The sequence below is a fragment of the Vitis vinifera genome, chromosome 18 (genome assembly GCF_030704535.1).
Source record: "Vitis vinifera cultivar Pinot Noir 40024 chromosome 18, ASM3070453v1".
Classification (NCBI taxonomy): Eukaryota; Viridiplantae; Streptophyta; class Magnoliopsida; order Vitales; family Vitaceae; genus Vitis; species Vitis vinifera.
In genome coordinates, this window is record NC_081822.1 from 2,752,633 (window position 1) to 2,777,593 (window position 24,961).

Sequence of the window (24,961 nt, forward strand, 5' to 3'; positions counted from 1 at the left end):
TTTCTACTCCAGAATATCTTAATTCTTATCAGTTACCGATGTTGAACCATTCTTTTGTTAAATGTTGTTATTGATGCTCTTTGATTGCATTCTTTCTTAGGCCTCTGAAATAGAGAATTTGAAGCAAGAGAAAGTAAGACTGATTGAAGAAAAGGATGGGCTTGAAATTCACAGCCGAAAACTGGCAGAAGAAGCTTCATACGCAAAAGAGTTGGCAGCTGCTGCAGCAGTTGAGCTCCGAAACTTGGCTGAAGAAGTAACTAAACTTTCTTACCAAAATGCAAAATTGACTGGTGACCTGGCTAGTGCAAAAGAGGCCCCTTGTAGATCTAACTGTTGTCAGAGGCCTGGGTCATTTGATGTGAGGCAAAGTAACAGCAATGGTGCTCGGCTGGATGCACGCTTGAGAAAACCAGGGGATGGCATGTTGGTTGAGGAGTTGCAGAAAGAACTTAATGCAAGATACCAAAGAGAATCTTCTCTGGAAACTGCATTATTTGAGAGAGATCAAATTGAAGGTGAGTTACGAGGAAGGCTTGATGAAGCAAAACAGCGTGAAGAAGATTTAGAAAATGAGCTTGCAAATATGTGGATGCTAGTTGCAAAGATGAGAAAATCTGGTACTACTTCTGAGGAAACATCATCTGAAGGAGTTCATGAATCCAACATTTTGCAAAGTAGAGTGAGAAATGGATTTCCACCAATTAATGGTCACTCAAACAAAATATTTGATGAAATTTGTGAAAACATGGATGAGATAAGTACATCTGAAGAATTAAGGACCAGTTATCTGAAAGAAAAGAGAAGGTGCAAAGAACTAGAAAGCCTTGTTTCCAGATTGAAGGTAAGCACCTTCTAGAAAAGTTTTTGAACAAGTTTTACATATTTTAAAATTTTATCACAATTATGAATACACAATTTTCTTTTTTTTAATGTATGGATCTATGTCCTATCATTTGTGAATTATTTGGACATGTTTCATAAGGAGTGTCTTGTCCATCAAAATATAAGCCAATTTTCAGTATAACTCCACTTCTCTTGAACTGTTCCCAAATCATGAATTATTTTCAACTGTTACATTAGGAGTTTTACTCTTGCGTGAAGCAATTTGTTGATTTGTGGCCTGAATTTGGGGCCCCAGTCCTCATTTGTCATTGACCTCCTCTTAGTTCATCTTGTCTGGGGTTCCCTCCCACCAAAAGGAAAAGAATGCACACAGATACAGGCACACTTGTAGAGACTATGTTTGTTGCCTATGGCTCAGCTTATATATCACACCATCAAAATCATTAAATTCAACGACTTCAAATTACTGTCTATGTCATCCCTAAGTAATTGTGCTCTGTAATTTAAAATGTGACAACAATTTGAAGATTTAGAATTTATGGGTTGATTGTTAGTTAAAGATATATCTCTTTGTTGGAGGATGTCCATGTGTACTTCATTATTCCTATAGTTTGTCAAGTACAAAAATTACACATCAGAGAAAAGTAAAAACTTGAAAATCAATTGAATTTCATGTCAGGGTGAAGATATTATTGGACTGGATATGACAGCTCTTGAAGAATTGCAGAACCTTCATGTTCAGGCTATAACTAAGATTTGCCATGCAAAGGTGATAATTATTTGGTTTGCTTGATTTCTTGCGAAGTTGTATGTTTTCATGATATTGCTGTCTTCTTATGCTTTTGTATAGGAGGATAAGAAATTTATCGGTGAGAAGGCATCTTTTGTTGCTTTACTTATTTGATGTCTTATTTACTTTTTAATGCATCGCATATCTGCATTTTGAAGATTACCTTTTTTCTTCAAAAATTTTTCATTTGTGGACATTATGATTTACTAATTATCCTCTTACATTCTGGATAGTATTTTGGATTGTATGTGACGGATTTTCCCATTAGCCACTTTGTTGCCTGTTGCTTATATATTTGAGTTGAAATTCATTTCTAGCTGGTCTTGAAAGTTTCTAAAACATGATTTCACATGACTGCTAAAAAATGTGTCATATTTTCCTAAGTTTTTTTTTTTTTTTTTTTTTAATATTTGAGTCTATGATTTTTTTTCAGATATTGAGTATGTCCTAGGAAATAACAAAATCATATTAAAGCATATCTCATATCTACTCCTCATGTTCTGTAGTTGTTCCAACTCATAAAACTTGGGGGGAAGAATACGAGGAAATGTAGATTGTGATTCATGAATAAAATTGAGTACGAAAGTAACCGTTCTCTTATATTCCTGGAAACTTGCCAAATGTATTGAGGATTCCACAAACCTCTAATATGTGTATGTATTCCTACTCATTGTAATTTGGTGCCTGATACATATATTTATTTTACATATTGCTTTTGTTTGTAACCAAGAACATGGATTCACCTTGTTACTGAAGTGGTTTCTGGACCCAATCACTGCAGCCTTGATTCACTTTATTAATGAAGAATGAAGACATTCTATGATCAAACTAAAATTTTAAATTTAATGGAGAATTGATAAGATTTGACAATGTCATAATATTTGGTGATGGGGATTTTTCAGTTTATCTTGTATAATCCAGCCATGTATGTAGCCAAACACAAGTGAGGGGTTATTGGAAGTTGTTGGAGCTAACAATCTCTTATGGGTTATAATTCATTCTTATCATAAAATTTTCATTTCATGGTTTATCTATAACTCATCATTGTCAATTCATTTTCTGATGATGAAAAGTAACCTTTAGTCATTGTGAAAAATCGAGTTTTGGGAGTTGCCATGACTATGTATTATGGGTGTTTGTAATATCACAACCTAAAACCAATGCAAACAAGGAACTCAATAAAAATGAGTGAAATCTGCTTCTGGAACATGTAGTATTAGTTCTTACAATTTGTTTGTCACTAGTGAATCTGGGGTAGGAATTCTTAATTTGCTTGTAAGGTTAGAGGTTCGGCTTTGGTCTCAAGAATTATAATTCCTATTAATCCACATCTTATGAAATCACACAATTTTATTTTATTTTTGGGTAAAAATAGGAACACAGGAATTTAAGTTCCCAGCCTGTAGTTGGGATTATCAATTGCCCTTTTTTATTTTTGGTTTTATGCCGGAATAGTTAATTTTATATATTTTTTTAAAGATGTTTTAGTTTTTTAAAAAGAACTTTCGGGAAAAAATACAACTTGGTTTGAAAGAATCATTGGTCAAATCCGAAGGTGTTTTGCAAGAAAGGGTATTATTATCAAAAACCAAGTTTTGTGGATTGTAGACTTCAATTTATCATCAAATCCAAGGCTATTGCAGTTAAAACTTCTTTTGTGGCTCTATGACTTCATCTTTTGTGGTTTCTTTGTCCATTGGCTAATGTACAATGTCTTATATATGCAGTGTGCAAATCACGTCTTATAGCCTGCCAAGATTAATCCATCATTCAAATTTCCAGTGCATGGAGTTCATGACCTCTAAGGTTAGTCTCAATCTATGATTCTTTGGCAAGTGGGTGTTCATTATGATGTTCTTACAGAAATTATTGCAAACTCACAAAAGTTGAGGATATTTCTGCCAGTATGTTTCATAGCTTAAGGGCATTGGTTTTCATGATCGAGACAGCTTAAATATGGCTGCCTATAAGTTGGTGTAATTAAGTTTGACTGGTTTCTTGAGCATACTTGTTTTCTTGTATGCTTTATATTTAAGACAATAAGATGTTTAATTGAAGACAGTGTAAATTGGCATTATTTTTAGAGTGAGTGAATATTTGCCACTCAGTTCTAACCGTTTTTTGTGCTGAATCACTGTGGTGCTGGCTAATATATTGAATAGATAGATGGAAGACTGTTTCAGTGGGTTTGATGTGCTGTATAGTGGCATGGGTTGATGTTCTGATAAGAAAATTGACTTGCTTTCCATGAGAATAAATGAATACCTTGACCCATGTGCCATAAATATTACATTGGTTTAGTAAGGGAATTAGCCGTTGAATTCAAATTTCAATTACTTTTTGCATTTTTATTAGTGAATGTTGATCAGATGCACACAAAAGAAAAGAACTCGGCTTGTCTAACACTCGCACAAAGGTTTTGATCTACATCTAGTCTAGTGTTTTTCTCATTATAAGGAAGATAAAGATGCTCTTGTATTGAGGAAGAGGGGATAAAAGCAACGTTGAAAACATGGTTGGAACATGTGAATAAAACTCTCATATTTGGGAGTCTGCGAGTGTACATGCATGTTTGAAACATTCTACTGTTAGTATATCAGCATTACCATTGAAATGATGCCTTGAAAAAAGCTTGTATGCTGTTTTTTCTTGTCTATCTCATCTTTCACTCCTCTCGCTCTCTCCCTCTCAACAAATATTTTCAAGAATACCTTTTTTTTAATGTGCCTATGACTATTTGGCTCTATTAGCGAATCCTTGGAAATGGGTTACTATTTCATGCTATATCAGCATTAATAAAAAATCATTCCAGTAATCATTTTGTTCTATAAATGCAGTCCTGGTATTTCAGGGGTTGGATAGCCTGTCTACCTAGCATGCTGTGTTTTAGTCTCATTAGTGCCTTTTGATTGTAAAAAAATGAAATTCATACAAGCATTGAGATTGTTGTAGGATCATCTGTTTTATGATATTGGATGGGATGTGGTGCTATGTCCTTGCATCTGATGAATTTGCATGTTTCACAGCTTGCAGGTGAAATGTATTATTGTACAGTCATCAAACCGAAACCATATTCGTTCATTTAGGAGCTATGGCCATGAAGATGCATACTTCATCGCTTAAATTTGCATAGCCTAACATGCAGCAGCAATGAATCAAGAATAGCCTTACACATGAATTTCTTTTGTAACAAAACTTTTTGTTGTCTCCTTGTTTATGTTATTATTACATTTTCCTACCTTGTACCTTGTAAAACAGATGGAAAAAAAAAAAAAGACTTCCTAACCTAGTATGCAGCACAAGTGTACTGTTCGTACCATCTATTATCTACTAGCATGAGACTACTTTTGTTGATCTTTTAACACTCAGCAGTATTTGCCACCCAGCAGCTTATAGGTCTTCTCGTGACGCATAAGCTGCAGAAAATTGCTTCACCACCATACCCAGGTCAGCTGGTGAAAACCCGATATTATAATCACGATCAACTCTGTCAATAAACAGGAGAGAAAAAAATAAAACTTCTTGGTGAGTTCCTTCAGTACAGCCACACAAAATGAAGAAACCTGTATGGGAACAGTTCAGGACTTGGGAAGCTTATTGCAGTCTTTAGGAACCCAACCGATCTGCTGGCGCTCATTGTCATAGATCACCATTTTATCTTGAAAAGCTATGTCTGCCAATAACAAACAAATAAAAAATGGAATTTAATTAGGTTATTGGTGGGAAATTGAAAGTGCCCATCCATAGGTTTTGTTCCTTTAGGGTGTGTCTCTTACCTCCTATGACGTTGCTGTCTCCAAGTCCTACTTCAGAACCATTCAAAATCCCCAAGCATGCGTTGCCATGTTTCTGAAAGAAAAGGAACTGTTAGGAATCTCATCTTGTAAGCCCAAACTAGAAGTGAGGAAATGGTCTTCAAGGTTCTCACTGAGATAATGAGATAAGATTCTGGTGGCAATTGTAGTTGAGCACTCTTGGCTTTTGTAAAGCTGAGTGCAAAGGGCTTGAAATAGTTCTTCACTTCAAAAATAGATTTGAAAGGTTTTGCACCTCTCCAGCAGACTGGAAGGGACTCATCAGCTGTTTCCTTTAACTTGCCATTCAAATATTTTCTCACCTGAAGACATGTACTAATGATTAGTTTCCGAGAATTGGTAGTAGGGCTAAATGTTTTTCAGAGCTTCAAGGAAGCAGGATCTCACCAGTGAAAGTGTAGTTTTGTAAGCTTGAGCATTGAAGTAGGTGTAGGAGCTACCGCTGTCAAACACCAGGCGAAGGCCCTTCACTCCACTATTCTGCCCATTGAAAAGAAGATCAGCTGGACCCAACGCATAGGCACTCCTGAAATGAATCTCTTTCGTGTGTTAGCGATGGACCTCCACCACAGACTATTATTATTACTGTTACAATGTATGAGTCGAGGAACAGGGGAACTTGGAAGCTTACTCTCCAGATTTTCTCGACATTGGTGTCCAGATGATTCCTGGAGTAGTGGAAAGACCATCTCCAAGGAACAGGAACCCTCCTCCTCGACCACTTAAACAGTGGCCCACTATGCTCCGAATCAGACCCAGGCTGCGTAGCTGTGTAACAATGCTGGATTTGCCATAGCCAAGACCCAGCACTCCATCCACAAAAGGAGGAGCATTTGGTCCGGGATAGCTTTGATCATATCCGCATCTGCACAAACAGGCTCCAAAGCATTTTAGTTTACTTAATACCACCTTCCATTTCCAATTTCAAGTTCGATTAGTAATTTAGTATCAAGACTAACGTGCAAGACAAATCAATTAAGGAAAGGAGAGAGCAAATGAACGGACCCAAAAGCCAGGCGGGGGGCAGCAAGAGTACCATTGGTGAGTTGTAAGCTGAAGATGTCATGGACCAGAACCCCAAGAGATGAACCATGATCCGCATAGCTAACCTCATAGTCACATTGTTCGTGAGAAGCCTTGCATGGTGGCTTTGAAGGCCAGTGAAGGGCAGAACACATTGGGTCGTTACAGGTTATAGGACCCTTGTTGGGCTTGTAGGGAGGGTGAGGTGCCTGCACTTAGATGTCAATTTTTGCTTTTCAGTTTTACCCTTCCTCTTTGCTTTTCCAACTAACCACAAAAAATTAATGCCAAAATAAAAAGAATGGACCACAAATTATCATATACCTGTCCAAATTAAAATTGAGTGGATCCCACGACTAATACCCACCCTTTTCCAAATTACATCTCAATAATTAATTACCTTAGTGCAACTGACACAAGGTGCATCACACTGTAGCCAAGTGAGGTCGCTGCCGGAGTCAATATCAAGTGTATAAGGTTTAGGTGGATTGCCTATGCGCAGACTCACAGAATAAAACCTGCACATTGGGAACAATGTTACAGGCCTATAAATGGGATTCTGATTCCCAGGAAAATTCCAAATGTTAATGAGAAATTAAAGATTGGGAAATGGGCCAAAAGATAAATACATAATTATGGAAAATTGGCATTGAAAAGGGTGAAAATCTATGGGAAACAAAAGATTGGGAAATGGGTAACTGCAATTTGGAGACAAGTATTCAAAAAAATTACTTTATAAGCAATGCGTCGACAATTTTTCCGGGAAGCTAGTCAAACTCAAGAAAAACTTGAAAAAAACCAAACAAAGAAGGTGTGAACTTTCAAAACCAAATGGGTTTCGGAAATATTCAAGAAGACGCAACCAAAGACGAAAGAAAATTCCACAACAAGGCGTCGGAGAAAACAAGCAAGGACCCAGAAACAGCCCATGAATCAAATCAGAAATCAAGCCACCAAAGAGAAAAAAAAAAACTCAAAGAACCAAAAACAACGAGATTTCTGAATATGAATAAAATGAAAGGAAGAAGAAACCCTCTAAGAGTGAGAAACAAAACCAACCAAAACATACCCTTGAGGGTAAACATTCCCTTGAAGAGGAAAAACCACGGTGTGCCCCATCCTATTGGAAATAGGCTGATTGGAAGCTGAGAAACAGCCCAGAAACATTTCAGACAATACCACAAACCGCATCGCCTCGATGAATAATGATCCTGCGCTCCTCCTCTTGATCAACCTCGAGGGTCCCATTGAATCACTTTGGATCATCACAACCCTGAAAGCTAAAGACCCAAAGAAATCTAGCTGAGCAATGGCTGTTGACTTGTCTACCCCACCCTCGTTCGCTCCACATATATATAGTGCTCAGTCCACGTGTTAGTTTTAGAGAGAGAAAGACAGACGGAGACTGGCGGGTCCGTCTTCGAACAGAGAGAAACAGAGAGACTCAAAGAAACCGCGTCCCAGACGCGGTATGGATAATTTAAACGGTCGAAAATATCCTCATCTATTCTAGAAACAATTTAGGAAACTTGTCGGAAAGTTTGAAGCTTGTTTTCAAAGATTGTTATAAAAAACGAAACCATGTTTGGTATTCTTAAAAACATAAAATATGATTTTTTTTTTTTAATAATACATTTTAATATTTTTTTAAAATAATTATATAATTATGAAAAATAAAATAATTAAAAATAAAATTATTTTTAAAGAATATTTAAATATATATAAAAAAAAGATTAAAATTATTTTAAATTCTTAAATGTATTTTTATTCTATAAAATATCACAAAACAGTTTTCAAAACATGTTTTTTTTTTAAATTGTTTTTTTAAATATTGGCTATTATTTTACTATAAAACTATTTTTTTTTCTTAATTTCCCATTTTAAGACAAGGATAAATATGTCCGGGGTTGGATTAATGTTAAAAATATGAAAGTAGGGATTTTTATATATATGGCTTAGGTTTGGATTCTTGTAACTTTTAGTCTTTCTTACTTGTAGGTGAAGCACTAATTTTTTATTGGGGTGATGTGATCTGAATATTCAAGAACCAAACACAACCTATAACTTCCTTTTGAATGCTGAAAGCTTATTTGAACAATGTCACTGTAAGCCTCTAATAACAAATAAAGCAAAGGTTCTTCCTTTGTTTCTCTTTTTCCCATTTTGAGTTCTTATCAAAGGATTTGTAAAGAGGAGGAGTTCACTTTACAGAATGGAAAGCATGAGGAGAAAAGTATGTTGATTACAAGAAGATGTTGCAACTTTAGAAGCCAATTTTTGGACGTTGGTCCCTTTTTTGGGTACCTCCTTGCAATTTGGGAAGAGGATCTAAAGAACTTGAAAAGTAAGAGACTGGTGAGTAGAGTGGAACCCATAAAGACATGTAATCGTACTGCACTGCGCAAGGCAAAAAAATAAAGAATGGTAATGAAAATATTTTCTCGGAATACATGGAAGTCACAGCTAGGCATGGGGCCATGGGCATATCCAATTGTGAACTGAAGAACTAGATCATGCCCATAACACCAGGCAAACATCCAATTTTTATTTTTATTTTTGTTGGGAATTGTCCCAAATTAATATATTATTGTTATATTAGATTTTTTTTTATAAAATAAAGAAAGCTATAAATATTTTAAGTAGAAAATGTTATGAGATGGAGATGGGTATGTATAGATTATATGAAGTGGACAGAGATGTGAGAAAGAACAAAAATATTGGTGGAGCAAGATGACTCGTGGAAAGGTATGAAAATCAAACAGTGAGAAAACATGAAATATTTTGAAAATTCAATAGTTATATCTAGTTCTTTTTTCTGTGATATTTTTTATTATGTAGTGAAATGATACTCTTTTATTCATGAATATAGATTTAACACTCAGTGTAAATCATTATGTTTTATTTTTATTTTTTTTCCCTAACATTATTCTTTGTCGTAATTTACACAACTTTTTTTTTTCCACTCCGCATAACTAAAATCCAACATGTGTTGACCAATTGGGTAGTGTAGAATAGAAAGAAAGACAAAGAACTTAATGCCACAGGGTCCCACACTACTTTAGGCTTGTGGGAAGCTCCCAAAAATGGTCCAAATACATTGAAGACAACCTCCCCCACAATGCTTTTGGCTGAATAATGTTGTAAGTTTGTTAAGGTTTTTCCCTCAATTTTTTTCCTTGATTAGCTGTGGTGGCATGTCACTTTCTTCTTCAATGTTCAGGCCTTTTAGTTTCAATGTTGTTAGGTGAAGAATGATACAATTAATATCAAAACTAGCACTAAAAAATTTAAAAAGAATATATTAAAAAATAGTTAAGGGCCAGGCGAAGAACAGCACAACAAGAGATGAGCCATGATATGTCTTTAATCAAAACATACCCTCGAGGATGAACTATGGGGCTGATTGGCTGCTGAGAAACAGCATCTCCATCATGAATGATGATCCTCTTCTCCTCCTCTCAACCAATTTCGAGGGTCTTATTGAACTGCTTTGAATCATCACCACCACCCCAAGGGGATTCCACACTCTCATCTGAAAATTTCAGGACAAGCTGTGGACATTTGTCAGTCTAACATTGCCCGGCTACCCGGCTTCCAGTCTTAAAGGATCAAACCGTGTAGATATCCTTCCTTGAGTCTCACAAATTTTTACCCATCTCTCCCAAGACAGACTAAGCCCAATCATCTGCACGATTGTTACTGAGAAGAACAAAGTTAAGAAGAACCAAAAATTTGGGATGTGATGAATGAAAAATATAATTTCTCATATCAAAATTTATTATTAATTTCATGATAAAATCAATTAAATTTTATAAACCCTTTTAAAGAAGAGGATAAATTGGCCCAAAGCTCAGACACATGAAAGTGGAAACTGGCCTCAATGTGAAATTCTTTTCATGGTTTGGTACGTATGTTTGGCTTGTGCTCCACAAACACTTGTCTGAATCGCTTAAAGTTGTTCAGCTTTTGGCTTTCAATTTCTGCTGGGGTCATGTAATATAATAAGGGCTGCAACTTGTAGGTATTTCTTCGCACTTCCATCCTTGGGAGTTAGGTGGTTATACGTCACTATAATTACAAATAAATAAACGAGGCGACTACCAAAGTTTAGTATCGTTCTTCGTGGCTAAGTTTCTACTATCAATTTTAAAACCCATGAAGCAATTCCATTGTCAAAGGGTTCACATTTGAAAATTTCCTTGTACCATTTATTTGTCCTTGTAAGAACTAGAGAGCTTTCTCCAACCAAAACCCCTCTAATGGTAGGCTTAATTACTTTCGAGTTCATAGTCTTACCTTCCTTAAAATAAATAAAAATAATGGTTGGAAAGTCTATCTAAAATTATCTTATGGTGATTACAAATCCAAGTACCATTATATCGTATTATAAAATAATTGTGACACAATTGTTAATAATCACGACAAATATATTAGATATTTTGAAGTAATTGGCATTTTTTAAAGATTTATATAAATATAAATATTTTATTTTATATTTGGCTCATAAAAGAAAATCAAATAAAATTTAATACTTATTACCTAATAACTTTAATTGATTTTAAATTAAATTATTCTTAAATTATTGATTTAAAATTTATTATTTATTTTTTACTTTAACTTTTAAGGTTGTTGGATAAAATTAATTAAAAATGTATTCTAAATCATCAAATTAACATATTTATCTTTATTAATTTTAACTAATATTTATATTTTAACCATTTTCAATAATAAATTTATTTGTTGAACATTCATATTTGAATTATTATAGGTACATAAAATAACTATAAAAATAATTATTATAAAATAAGAGTTGTGAATGTAAAGTTGTAATTATAAAATATACACTTAGTGAACATGAATAAATGAGATAAAAGAGCTTTGAGATTAAAAATAAATTAACGATTTTGACTTAATACTTCAAATTGATGAAGCACCTCTTAGAGGATATTTGGTAAAATTTGATACTTATTACATAAAGACTTGAATTGATTTCAAGTTAAATTATACTTAATTCATTAACTTAAAACTTGTTATTTAGTTCTAACTTTAAGGTTATTTGATAAAATTAACTTAGAATTTATTCAAAATCATTAAATTGATATATTTATCTTTACAAATTATAATTAGGACAAAAGAAGTCAAATAATAATGGAGATCGAGGAGAAATAAAAAAGATCGTAGATGTAACTAAGATAAATGATGAAAAAAAAGGTAAAAAAAAAATATGGATTTAAGTTTAAGTTAATTATTTTTAATTATTACTTAGAGTTATTTGTAATTTTAAGTCATATCATTAAGTTATCTTATTAAATATATTTAATTTATTTAATGACTTAAATTAAGTTATTAAGTTCTCTTTAATTACTCAACATTTGAAACCATGGTTGAAACAGCCAACTAGGTGTACATGCATGTTTGAAACATTCTACCTTTTAGCATATCACCATTACCATTGAAATGATGCCTTGAAAAAAGCTTGTGGGTTGTGTTCTCATTTCTCTCTCTTCTTTCACTCCTCTCTCTCTCTCTCTCTCTCTCAACAAATATTTTCAAGAATACCTTTTTTTTTATGTGCCTATTATTTGGCTCTATTAGTGAATCCTTGAAAATGACTTACTATTTTATGCTATATTGGTATTAATAAAAACACACTCCCTTTTTTAAACATGTTTTTAGTGTTTTTTTTTTAAGAAGAGAAAACAGTTCTTGAAAACAACAACCAAACAGACCCACAATTTCTCACTATTTTTCTACATATTTCTATCGTTTTTATATGGGACAATAATAATTAATTTATTTCATTACCCCTTCATAATGAAGTATCTTTATCTACTTAACATGGAGGTTATGTAAGTAGCCCTTCAATATTTTATTTGAGGATGGTGTAAATAAAAATCTTTTGGTGCTTAAAGATTGATCATGTTTTCATGTTGTTTGCAAAGTTAGAACTTCTTGACTAAGAAAACATATATATATGTGCTTGAGTGAGAATCATTGTTGGAAAATTGGAACTTCTAGTGGACTATAAATGAAGAATTAAATAAAATATAGGAAATAAAAGAATTATTTCAAAATTACATTGCATTAATATTGTTAGGGATCTTTTAAGAAATGTAGCAATCTATGGGACATAAATCTTATTCTTATCTTAAAAGTCTATTAAGTGACTTAACATTATCAATATTTACAAATTTTGAATTTCATGGGCAATTTTGTTTTTTGAAATCCAAATCTTTCTCAATCATGTAATAAGAGTCATATTATTAATTTATTACATATATGAATATAATGAAATAGTAAGTGTAATGTTAGGTAAACAAATAAGAATCATAAATTTAAAATAAAACTTATATGTTTTAACCTTTCCATATTCATCCTAAAATTATTATTAATTTATTAATATAAATAATTACTCATTTAATATAAACTTTTTTCTTTCAAAATTTTTCTTTATAAATATTTAAAATATTATATTTTAAGTATAATTTTATTATTAATTTATTTATTATTAAAGATACATAAATATTAATTTATTAACTTATTTATATCTTATAAATACTAATATCATGTAAACAAATAAAAGCTTTTCAAATATATCCATTAAATTATTTACTATTAAAGACTCGTGAATACAATTAGATTCAATATTAATCTTAATTTTATATAAACAATGAGATAACATTGGGAATTATTTATTATTAATATGATAAAGTAATAAGTGTTAAATAATGTAAATAAATAATAGCATTTAGAGCATTAGTTAGAATTAGTTGCCATCATATAATAATAGTAATAAATTAAATAAATAATAATAAATGTCTTAGTACTTAACCTTAAACATGCTTAATTAGAGGCTAAAACTATATTAACGTTAATTTTATTTAATTATTAATTAAACTTTGATTAAAGTTAAAAAGTTAAGTATGATTAATTAATGGTTTAAGCATATGTATTAGCTTCATAGGGGTTAATTATAATGAAGAGGATTTAAGAGACTAATGGGCAGCTATAAAAGCATAAAAACCTATAAATAGAGGGACTAAAGTACAAAATTAGGAACTTGTGGTTGGTGACAGCCTTATAGCTTGCCATCTCATGCCTACTTGTGGACCACTTTATAAGGGCTGCTATTGTTCATTTTTAGCCCAAAAAGTTGGTAGGTTAGAGAGAGAAAGTAGAGGAATCAAGGTGAGTAAGAAGATAAGGTTAGTAATTATGGTATATTTGGAGTACAAATAGTATTTTGAAGCAAATTAATAGTAAAGTTTATTTAACAACTAAAATTAATTAGTTGTAATAATGTTTTAACTATAAATTAAAGTTAATTAGGGTCTTAAGTATTTCGATTTAAATATCTTTTGATGAAAGAATCAACATACTTGTTTGTTTAGTTTGCTTTAATTAAAAAATAGATTGATGAATTATGTGATTAATTAGGCTTATCTATGCTTTTTGAGCTTGTTAATAGATTGAATTTAAAGAGAATCAAAATAATTAATGTATGCTAATTAATTAGGGAATATCAATATGTACAAGCAAGATTGTTTAATTCACTTTAAATTTGATTTAAAAACTTGTGGGCATATAGATTAGAGAACATGGAAGTTAAAATTAGTAATATGGGAAAAATGGCATAAGCCTTAATTATGTAATTTTTATGGTTGGGAAACCTAAATTGTTTTGTTTTACTTCAGATCCTTGTAATAATTAAGAGTTGTCTACATAGAAGAATTGTACAAAAAAAGTCAATATGAAGTAGGTAATTTTATGTCATTCTATTATGTATATTTGTTTTCTTTTCCCGAGGTGTTTATTGGAAATTTATATCTTTAATATGATTTTTATGAAGTATTGCAATGTGTCATGGTGTTCTTAGTTCATTGTTTTAAAATGTGACAATGATGTTTGGATATATACTAGTATGATTCACGACTTCAGTGTTGTGAAAATGGTTCATGGTATGACTGCATTGCAAAAATTATATGGACCAATGGTAGATAATATCTAGAAAACAGATTAATATATGGGAAGTATCCATGAGAAGTTGCAAACACTATCTTTCAATATATTGTTTATGTAGGATTGTAGGTTCTTGGGTGAAAATCCCTAAAACCCTTGAGAAAGACACTCTCATATAGGTGTATGGGGTTGGTTCTACTCCTAGGTTTCAGTCTTTAAAAACACGGGGTCAGTCCTACTCTTGGGTATGAGTTCCAAAAAACACAAAATATGATTTGTCGTTGGATGGTAGTCCCAGAATAGTTATTATTTATGAATGAGCATCTTTTGGAGCATTGATGGTTGATATGTATATTAGTAGGGATTAGCAATTTGTCATGTGTGAGAAAATGGATGAGGCAAAGCAGAGATGAAACCATTAACCACATGTATGCATATTTAACATTCGCATATTTGTTAAAGGTTATAAAATGTTTATCATGCATGCTACTATATGTTTAATTGAAGGTTTTTTTAAAGATATGTATAGGATGATTACAAACTTTAGTTGTGAATTCACCTTTTCCCTTCCACTTTCAAATGCAAGTCAAAAAACATTTGTTAGGATTAATGTTTGAGCTTTGCATATACTATTGATTGGATGTTGTTTTGTTCATCTTGAGTGTTTTGAGGCTTTTATTTTTGTATTATAAGAAAACTAAATCATTTTAAGTAGATGCAATTTATGTTCGTTTTTTTACACTTATAATATGAGCTAACCTTAGTGAACCACGGGGTTTTGATATGTACAAAGTAATATTATACAAGTTTTTCTTTTTCATGTGAAACATATTATATTTTATTAATTAATGGTTTCAAAGGTTTTATCACAAGTTACATGTTTTCTTCTAACAGGTTTCCACATTCTGATTTTGAACTAAAATCTACTTGAAACTCACTTAGCATTCATTTTTTGTCTCCTAAGTTATGGGAACACTTATTTGTATTTAAGTATTAATTAGTAAGTCCAAAATCCAAGGTGTGATAATATATAAACAAATTGAATCATAAATGTAAAATAAAACTTATATTTTTTTAACATTTCACTATTATAAAAAATCATTGAAGGATACATAAATATGATTTGATTAATACGAAATTATTCATTAAACATAAGCTCTTTTATTTAAAATTTATTTTTATCATATTTTATAAAATATTAAAAATTATATTTTATTATCTCACCTGCATGTATTATATATATATAACATTAGAAAGTGTTCACAACTCCACTAGAGTCATTTGCAAAAAGACTATATAATTAATAAGAGGATCCAAGGCATGCTGGATTGAGTAATGTAGAATACAAATAAACAAAGAGAAGTAATACTGGAAGATGGCACATTTTAAAGATATTTCAAACCTAAGACCATCCAATCAGAGCAAGGATTACACCAACGACACTCCCACTGAGTAGAGCCTTGAGTAACTTTAGCTTCCGATCCGAGTATGGGGGATACCTTGCAGATGCATCCCCAGCAAAACCTCTGTAAAGAACTGACTTTCTATGGCTGAAAGCCTCATAAGAGAACTTCCCATGGTATGAACCCATTCCACTCTCTCCAACTCCTCCAAAAGGGAGAGTCTTCTCTGCAAACTGCACCATCAATTTCATATTATAATTTAATTCTTACTACGTTATGAATTTAATCGATTTTAAGTTTTTTTTTTACTTAAAATTTATTATTGATTTTTTACTTTAAGTTTTAAGGTTATTTGATAAAGTTAATTTAAATTTTATTTTAAATCATCAAATTAATATTTTTATTTTTATTAATTTTAACTAATATTTATATTTTGATTATCTTCAATCATAAATTTATTTGTTGAACATTTGTATTTGAAGTATTATAGGTACATAAAATAACTACAAAAATAATTCTAATAAAAGATGAATTATGAATATAAAGTCATAATTATAAAATATAAACTTCATAAACATCGATAAATGAGATAAAAGAGATTTAAGATTAAAAATTCATTAACTATTTTGACTTAAAACTTCAAATTATTTTTTATTTTTTAAGTTTTGTTATTAAATTATTTTATCAAACAAACTTAATCTACTTAATAATTTAAATTAAATCATTAAGTCATATTAAATCATTAAACTAATTTATAAAGCACATCTTAAGGGATGTTTGGTAAAATTTAATACTTATTACATAATGATTGAAGTTAATTTTAAGTTAAATTACACTTAAGTCATTGGCTTAAAACTTATTACTTAATTGTTACTTTAAATATTAAGATTATATGATAAAATTAACTTAAAATCTATTATAAATCATTAAATTGATATATTTATCTCCATAAATTATAATTAGAACAAAAAAAAAAGTCAAGCAATAAAAGAGATCGTGGAATAGCAAAAAATATCATATAAATAACTAAGACAAATGATGATAAAAATGTAAAATGAAGTGGTGGACTTAAGAATAAATTAATCATTTTTACTTATTAATTAAAGTTATTTTTTACTTTAAATCATGTCATTAAGTTATTTTATTAAATATATTTAATTTACTTACTTAAATTAAGTTATTAAGTCACTTTAATTACTCAAAATGTGAAAATAGTTTTTTAATGACTTTTTGTGTGTGCAAGCATGGAAGACTACCTATCTATACATCTATATCCATATATCCATCTATATAATATATATATTTATGCATGCAGTATAGCTTTCTGTAAGAGTTAAAAGGAAGGGTAATCACATGTAAAACAGTGTCATTGATGACCAAACCCCCTGCAGAGACTGTTTTCACAAACTTCTCCTTGAGCTTCTTGTTGTTGGTAAATAGATATGCTGCAAGTGGCTTCCCTCTTGAGGTTATCATGTCAAAGCTGTCTTCCAATTTGTCAACCTATTGCAAAACAAAAGAAGGATAAAATCGCGATTGATGTTCCATGCTTCATGAATAAAATGGCATTAAAAGGAAGAAAATACATAACCAACATTAACATAAAATTGTTGTTCTGCTTGTTCTTACAGAGGTCATGTCCCTTTGGCATCCAATGTCATTGCACAATGAAGGGAACCTACCGTCAGAACAAATCTTTACAGACTTATTTGATGCTGGACCCATAAGATGATGGCCTATAAGTTTTAGTTTTGAGCAAAAAAAAAAAATCCCACAAAGTAACCTCCTCCTAAAGTAATTCTCATCTCATCCACATCACAAAACCCTAGTTACCAACTACAATTTTGAATTTTTTTTAAATTTTATCTTTAAAACTGTAATCATTAAATATGGTTTTGTGACTAAAAATAAATAAATAAATTCTCAGGCAACATGGATGCCTAGGTGCTAAGATGGACTAGTTTAGAAATTATTTTGTTTGAAGATCTACTTTATGGATTTTTTTTTTTTCAAATATATTAGTTTTGCTCAAAACTCAAGTTTTATAATCTTAATAAAGTAATTTGAGTTACTTAGCAGTTATACATTTAAATTTTCCATTTTTTATTTTTTTAAATCGTGAGGCTTTTAGGAATGGAACATGGGTCCTAGTTAAATTGCTATATAGAGAGGATAACCTTTATGAGGCTCTTGCTTTGTTCAGGGATTTTTATTAAGCATATAGATAGGCCTTACCATCAGACGTTAAGCCCATATTAGGACCCCTCTCTTATTAATCACAAAGGCAACTTGAACTACCTAATTTCTCCCCCAAATAAATATCATGTTGACTTGTGTTTAGAACAACATTTTTAAAGACAAAATTCTGGTGGAAATTGTTTTTATAATTTTTATCCAACATGAAGAGAAGAACTGGCATCTTGTCAAGAAACATGAATTCCTGAGAAACAACAGATCCTTCTGAAAAGACTCATTGCAATGCACTGAGTTAGATCCTTACCGTGAGAATGGGAAGTAAAGGACCGAATATCTCCTCATTCATGACCAGAGAGTCTTCTGGGACATCCAGCAAGATGGTGGGAGCAAACTTCCTGCCATGGATAGAAGCATGCATTAATGGTAAGAAAGGCCCATCCCAATTAGTCAACTAATAAACCAAGAAGACTGTGAACCAGAACATTGTAGAACTCACAGGTTGGCTTTGTCCCTTTGACCTCCATGGATAATCTTACCCGAAACCTTATCATCATCCAAGAGCTTCGCCAAGCGAGCAAAGTGATTAGAATTCACAATGTGGGCCAAGTCTTTTGATTCCAATGGATCCTTTCCATACCACGCCTCCAATTCATGTTTCAGAGCATCTATCTGGAGAAAAAGTAACAGGAGAGGAAAATGAAATAAACAGAGGAATAAATACCAAACTAATTTCATACATATTAGCAGCCTTACCAACTTTGGAGCAAAGTCTTTTGTTGTGACAATATAATCAGGAGCAATGCAGGCTTGTCCATTATTGCTTGCCCACTTGCCCCCTGCTATCCGCCTAATTGCAACCTTGGAAACACAAAAAAACTATGTCAGCACATAAGCCATACAGAGGCAAAAGGGTAGCCCATTATGCCACAGGTAGCAACAGGGTTAAATGACCATAGCACCATAAGTATGCAAGACTAAGAAAGGTTCTTTACAGGTAAATTAATGTCTGAATCAACGACAACTGGACATTTCCCCCCAAGCTCCAAAGCTACAGGTGTAAGGTGCTTTGCAGCAGCTGCCATCACAATTCGTCCCACTCTTCCACTACCTATAAATTCAACAGTTACATGTTTGACAGCAAATTAAGCCTAGTCATGAAAAACAAAGAATCATAAAGTTTAAAAATGATGGCTAAATCATTCAAATTGTCTATCTTTTAACTACCGGTGTTCTCTTTCATTAAATTATTGAAAGATCCATCAATGCAACAACACTATGATTGTCCCTCGTGTTTTTCTCTATCCAAGAACACCACATTTGAAGCATGGAAAGCTGTCCTCCAAATAAACATAACTACCGGCTTATATCTTTAATGTTTCACCAATGAAGAAGATCCATGACAAACCCAAGCAATTCAAAACACATCCCAGAAAGGAAAATAAGTTATACCAAATCTCTCAGGTCACCAAATAATGCATCAAAAGATGCTCTACCCATTCTACATTCTCCTTAAACATACTGCAACAAGTTCAAGATTAGGCAATTTTCCAGCTTAAACAGGCTATTCATCTAGAGCCTAGAGGACTGATCCACTCAGCCTGAACGTCCACCCCTCTCTTAACTAGAAAGGGGCCACACTTGAATTTTGCAAAATGATGCTCAAGGAGGCTCCTAAGAGTTTTCCTGGTACAGACATCCAGAGACATGTAAGAAAATACATATCCTCCTATACTTCAGTTATTAATTATTTTTATTATCAAGATCACAGCATTCCTGTCCAGCCATATAACCCACAAGGTGACTCCCATGACCTCCTTAGTGACTAGCATCTAGAGATATGTTAAGAAACGGATATCTCCTCCCCCATTACTCAATCCCAATCTTCTTCCATCCTCAAAACACCACACCCAGAAGGCCCTTCATATAGGAATTCCTACCATACTACCATAAGTCAACCATGTAAAATGCTAAAACAACTGATATGCATTATGCACTCCTAAATATTCTAGATCCTATTTCTTTGCTTTTCACCCACTAAATACTTTCAACCGATGCTAACCCATGTTGACTATGGTGATGTCACCAGTTTTCCACTTGCATCTTTGTAATCCATGTTCCTACTCTATATGCATGTTTTAATATAGAATTTCATGAAATATATTTATACATATTGAAGGGAAAAGGGTGAAAATAGTATATGAACTCCATGTAAAACCTGGAGTTCAACCAAAAGAAGACATTAGACATTGTAAACTATAACTTGAGCCAAAGTACTTCTTTTATCATTTACTTAATGGAACAATCCTTTTGTCTCCATTGTGAGGAAAAAAAACACAAGGATACATATATAGAAGTATATAGAAAACCATTTAACATCATAAGATCATCCCAGAAGAAAATATAAATAAATAATGAAAGGTTAAGAACCTGTAAAGAATATTTTGTCCCACTTTTGCTCCAGTAATGCAGATGTTTCAGCCACAGCCCCCTCAACAACTTTTATGCAAGAGCTATCCAAATATTTCCCAACAAGTTTGGCAATCAATGAGGAAGTGGCAGGACAAAGTTCTGATGGTTTCAAAACCACAGCATTACCAGCTGCAATAGCTCCAATGGCTGGATCAAGAGCTAACACTGGGAAAGAGAGATTGTACAAATAAAATTATTGCTAAAAATTGAATCCTGTCCATACAACTTAAAGAGATTCAAAATGGTCAATCACGATAATAACTTGAGTTCATAGGTATTGAGAAACAAAGAAAAATAAGTTTTATACAAAGAGTGAAAATGAAAAATGTATTTGATACCATGCCAAAAGTTTGGGGTAAGTTAAAAATTAACTTGTAAAGGAATCATGTCCATCAATGTTCCTATGATAGACATTGAATTTTTTATTTTTTTATTTTTTTGATAAGTTCCTATGATAGACATTGAATTGTTATTAACTTTATCAAAATCATAAAACCTAAATCAGAAGGAAAGAAATATTGCTAGATATCTTAATAAATTGCCCAAGAGATTCAAAACCACAAGCAGTACTCAAAACTTGGAAGGAACTCGAAAGGCAAACATGGAACACTAGAACCAAGGAGCTTGCTCAAAATACCGGTATTAAATAAAATAAAATAAAAAACTTGCTGTCCATTTATTAAGAAGGATAAATTCAAAGAGATCAATATTGGTTCAAAACAGTTTGATTTAAAGGGGTTAAAGCATAGTCAAGACAAGAAAAACCTTGTTTACTTATGATGTAAACATACAACCAGGGAAACAAGAGGACAGAAGAAGATTTAAATATAAACAAACAACAATATTTAATAGAAGGAAACAAAATACTAATGGCTTTAACCCACAAAGTCCAAAGGGAAAGGGAATGCAATAAAATCAATGGAAAAACATAGCAGGAAGAGTGAGAAAATTAAAATGAGGTAGGTAACAGAAAAAGAAATTGATGGGTAAAACTGATAATTATGGACTACAAGTCTTGAATCTATCAAGAGAATGGGAATAAATCATAGATACAAATTAAAGGGATATTGTTTCTTTGAGGAAGCAAGTATTCAAAAAAATGCCAGATAAAACAAAAGCAACTCTTCCCATGCAAAAGTACAATCATGATTAGCTTCCTCTCTTTTGTAAACTAGGATTGAAAAGTATAATAACTGAGTTCAGTAAGAAAAGGTATAAACAGTTGGTGCACCAGGTTCTCAACATACACAAAGGAAAATTCCATGCTCCAATGATCAATACTACACCCAATGGTTCTGACACTATTTCTGCTGATGAAGGAAAAGTTGTTATTGAAGTTTTAACCTGCAATGAGTGAAAAGATTTTGCATTAAATAATGCTCAACTTTCAAGGCAACATGATGCATCATAACAGCTTCCAATCAGGAGAGAGGTTGTGACAATTTTACCTTTTCTGGTTTCATCCATCGATTTAATTCCCCAAGTGCACGCGTACAGGATGACTTTATTATAGAAATCTGCCAGATGACCATATAAATTTATTTTTTGAGGACGGAAACATAAATCAAAATAATTACAGAAGTACTCAGAGCATATCCTCTATAGAATTCATAGGAGAAAACAAGTTTTGCACCAAAACCCTCCAAAAACTAAAATGCTCAACTTAACAAAAACTGGTGGCTTCCTCCATATATGCAGTTTAATTTATACACGAGTGCCTCTCAAAGTATATATTTAAGTTTCTCATAGCATCCAAACAAAGATCTACAGATATTGTAACATTACCTATACAAGCATATCACCACGAAATGGCTACAAAACAATAACAGGGATTATTGATGTTCAACAGTACAAAAGATTTGTAATTAATTCATGGTTAAAACATTAGCCTTCAGCATTAAATTTGGTTTCAGATAACAGGAAATGTTAAATAGTGTGAACCATAGAGAGATGAAAAGATTGCTAAAGAAAACCTGTTTAAAGAAAGCCAAACAACAACCTTATATACATTAAGTCAAATAGTCACAAATGATCTTTGCTCGTGATGCTTTCAAACATTTTGCAATCTATTCTAAATTTGTGAAGCATGTTGCAAACAGTTGTGATCGAACTTGATAAAGAAACCAAATGTTCAAGAAAGGAGTGTAGCTAAAATGATAATGTCAAATGTTCATCTAGGATTGTTCCATGGTCCACCTATGCAACAAATACCAACTGATGCAGAGTACAAACAATTGAATCAACTGAAATTGAGGATGGCGAAACGACAGAGGAAAACAGAGACATATATACATATGGGTAAATATGGAACGAGAAAACATGATTATCAAGGATCTAACCAAGAATGTTTTTTTCTAAAGTCGTTTAGTTGATTCTAAGTTAGTGGGGAAATTGGGATTAAAGTTTGCTTAGTGAATTGTAACAAAACTCTACCATAATCCCTGAGATTTTGAATTTTTTGCTAACCTTTTGTCAAGCAGAAAAAGCCTAGGGTTCTCTTGTAAAAATGCTTTGTTTCTCAAATTATTCACAGGTAACTGAAAATCTAAATTTAATTCAGAGTCTCGTGGAATTCCCATATCATGCAGGATAATTCTTATATGACAAGGTTTTTTTTTTTTTTTTTCTTAAGCTGAATTACTTCCCCCTGCTCACATACTGTTTCACTGGTTTTTTTCAAATTCTTCAGGGTATCCACCCACCAAGTGGATGGGCATAAGGTTTTTTTAAGCAAATGCAGAAAGTATCTCTAATAGCTACTGGGTTTCAGTGAAAACCCTATTTTCAGAAATTATCAATACATCTATTCCATGAGAACAGAATTATAAATGATGTTTTCATAAAAAGAATTTCTACTGCACCCAAAACAATCCCCCCTCCCCTTCCTTTCCCCCACCCCCAACCCCCTGAGAAAAAAGCCCCTTTTATAACAGAATAACCTGTCAAGATAGATTTAAAACAACTTTGTTTGACATAGAAATCTGCTCTAACCCATGTATCACCAGCATTTTTGAGACATACACTAAAGTTGGTCAAACATCGGCATGGAGAGTTAAGTGGCTGTACCATTAATGCTCCCACCGACCACCTACCTAGGGAAGTTCTTTGTGCCCGGTTGTAGAGGACCCATTTCCTAACAATTCCACAATAGGACCCTTTTAATCCTGACTGCCTTCCAGTTACCCCTCGCTGAGACGTTAACATGACGCATACACCAGAACAAGAGAGGAGAAAAAGAACACGCCCTGTTAAAATCTCCCAAAAAATTAAACCAAAAAAACTGAATCCAGTAGGCTAACTGGACATTTATGGCGGCATCATTAATTCACTTCAAGATTTCATGATAAGGCCTCCACAAAAGGTCAACAATCAAAAATTAAATGTTAAATGCTTACGAAGTGAATCTGCTGTGGCAATTTATTGAAATACATGGAAAAAGGAAAAAAAAAATTATCAATTAACCACAGCAATAAATACTAATTCAATATAGAATCAGGTCAAATAGACATAAAACCCAGACCTCGGCGATGTAGGATTCTTGCTCGGGCTTGGAAAGGTCAGCACGAATAGCGTCGAGGATATCTTTCTCGTGATCATCGACGATCTTCATCAGATTCTTCAACTGCGCCACTCTCCACTCATAGCTCCTTGTTTTTCCAGAAGCGTAGGTTCCTCTCAGCTCCTTCATTAGCGAAGCCGCTGCTTCAGCGTCGAACACCTTCTTCGTCTCACTATCTTCCGCCATTGACGACTTCCTCCCGCAACAACTGCTGTCAGAATCAGCATAAACGGATAAAACACGAAGAAATGTAGAGTAAGAAAGCTACAGATCAAAAAGAAAATAAAGCGAAAGAAACTCAACGATTAAAAGTACAGAGAAAACAAAGCCGGCGAAGATTAGCCCACGTCACCATTACCTCTTCGATATAGAGCTTCTGGGGAAGACGACGATGAGATCGATAAGCAGTCTCTTTCCCTCTCTTTGAAAAATTAAACAAACCAACAAAATCTCTTATAATATATAGACAGCCATGGCTGCCCTTTCCTGTCTTTTTGCCATTTTTTATTTTTTTCCATGTTTTTGTTTTTTTAGCCGATGGTATCCGGCGGAGTTTCTCCATCTGGATTGTCGGACTGTAAAATTTTTACAAAAACGTTACATAATCTATGCTCAATTTCTAATAGTATGTGTTAATTACCTATTTCATCTTCTTTATCAAACTATATTTTATAATAATAATAATATTAACAAAAAATATACAGAAATTTAATTTAATTGGAGTAACTCCCATATTTGAAATAGTTTTTATGGAAATATTACACACCAAGTTGCTTCCAAATATAAATACTTCATACTATACTATAATATATGCGCCAACTATATATTTTATTTTTCTTTATTTTTATTATAAATTAAATAGATTTTTCTCGGAAATATTTTTTAGAATAACTTTATTAAC

The 24,961-nt window shown here is 32.5% G+C and overlaps 3 protein-coding genes across 7 annotated transcripts in view; 1 reads left to right on the forward strand and 2 right to left on the reverse strand.

The window, feature by feature from the left end:
* Window positions 1-4,998, forward strand: part of LOC100248995 (kinesin-like protein KIN-7C, mitochondrial) — a 46,245-nt gene extending 41,247 nt beyond the window's left edge. For all 3 annotated transcript variants that reach the window (XM_010665893.3, XM_010665894.3, XM_010665895.3), the window contains 4 exons: window positions 101-844; window positions 1,526-1,615; window positions 3,364-3,442; window positions 4,663-4,998. In XM_010665893.3, the coding sequence (XP_010664195.1) occupies window positions 101-844; window positions 1,526-1,615; window positions 3,364-3,384 (855 nt within the window). In that variant the 3' untranslated portion in view covers window positions 3,385-3,442; window positions 4,663-4,998. The remainder of the gene's footprint in view (window positions 1-100; window positions 845-1,525; window positions 1,616-3,363; window positions 3,443-4,662) is intronic.
* On the reverse strand, window positions 4,815-7,924 carry LOC100243763 (aspartic proteinase Asp1). Of its 2 annotated transcripts, none has more exons than XM_002285831.5 (9): window positions 7,544-7,924; window positions 6,875-6,992; window positions 6,457-6,683; window positions 6,083-6,316; window positions 5,839-5,977; window positions 5,565-5,753; window positions 5,413-5,485; window positions 5,222-5,309; window positions 4,815-5,123 (listed from the first exon to the last, which is right to left on the reverse strand). In XM_002285831.5, the coding sequence occupies exons 1-9, from the start codon at window positions 7,738-7,740 to the stop codon at window positions 5,027-5,029; spliced, it is 1,362 nt and encodes a 453-aa protein (XP_002285867.2). In that variant the 5' UTR covers window positions 7,741-7,924; the 3' UTR covers window positions 4,815-5,026. The 2 variants fall into 2 exon arrangements, with proteins under 2 accessions (XP_002285867.2, XP_010664194.1); XM_010665892.3 differs by having other exon boundaries at window positions 5,054-5,123; window positions 5,200-5,309.
* Window positions 7,925-15,713: 7,789 nt separating this feature from the next.
* LOC100248915 (aldehyde dehydrogenase family 3 member H1) lies at window positions 15,714-24,565 on the reverse strand. Of its 2 annotated transcripts, none has more exons than XM_010665898.3 (11): window positions 24,419-24,565; window positions 24,022-24,268; window positions 21,950-22,018; window positions 21,749-21,845; window positions 20,460-20,666; window positions 19,025-19,140; window positions 18,786-18,890; window positions 18,529-18,701; window positions 18,337-18,427; window positions 17,190-17,339; window positions 15,714-16,069 (listed from the first exon to the last, which is right to left on the reverse strand). In XM_010665898.3, the coding sequence occupies exons 2-11, from the start codon at window positions 24,244-24,246 to the stop codon at window positions 15,836-15,838; spliced, it is 1,467 nt and encodes a 488-aa protein (XP_010664200.1). In that variant the 5' UTR covers window positions 24,247-24,268; window positions 24,419-24,565; the 3' UTR covers window positions 15,714-15,835. The 2 variants fall into 2 exon arrangements, with proteins under 2 accessions (XP_010664200.1, XP_059590715.1); XM_059734732.1 differs by having other exon boundaries at window positions 24,022-24,271; window positions 24,419-24,527.
* Window positions 24,566-24,961: the final 396 nt, after the last annotated feature.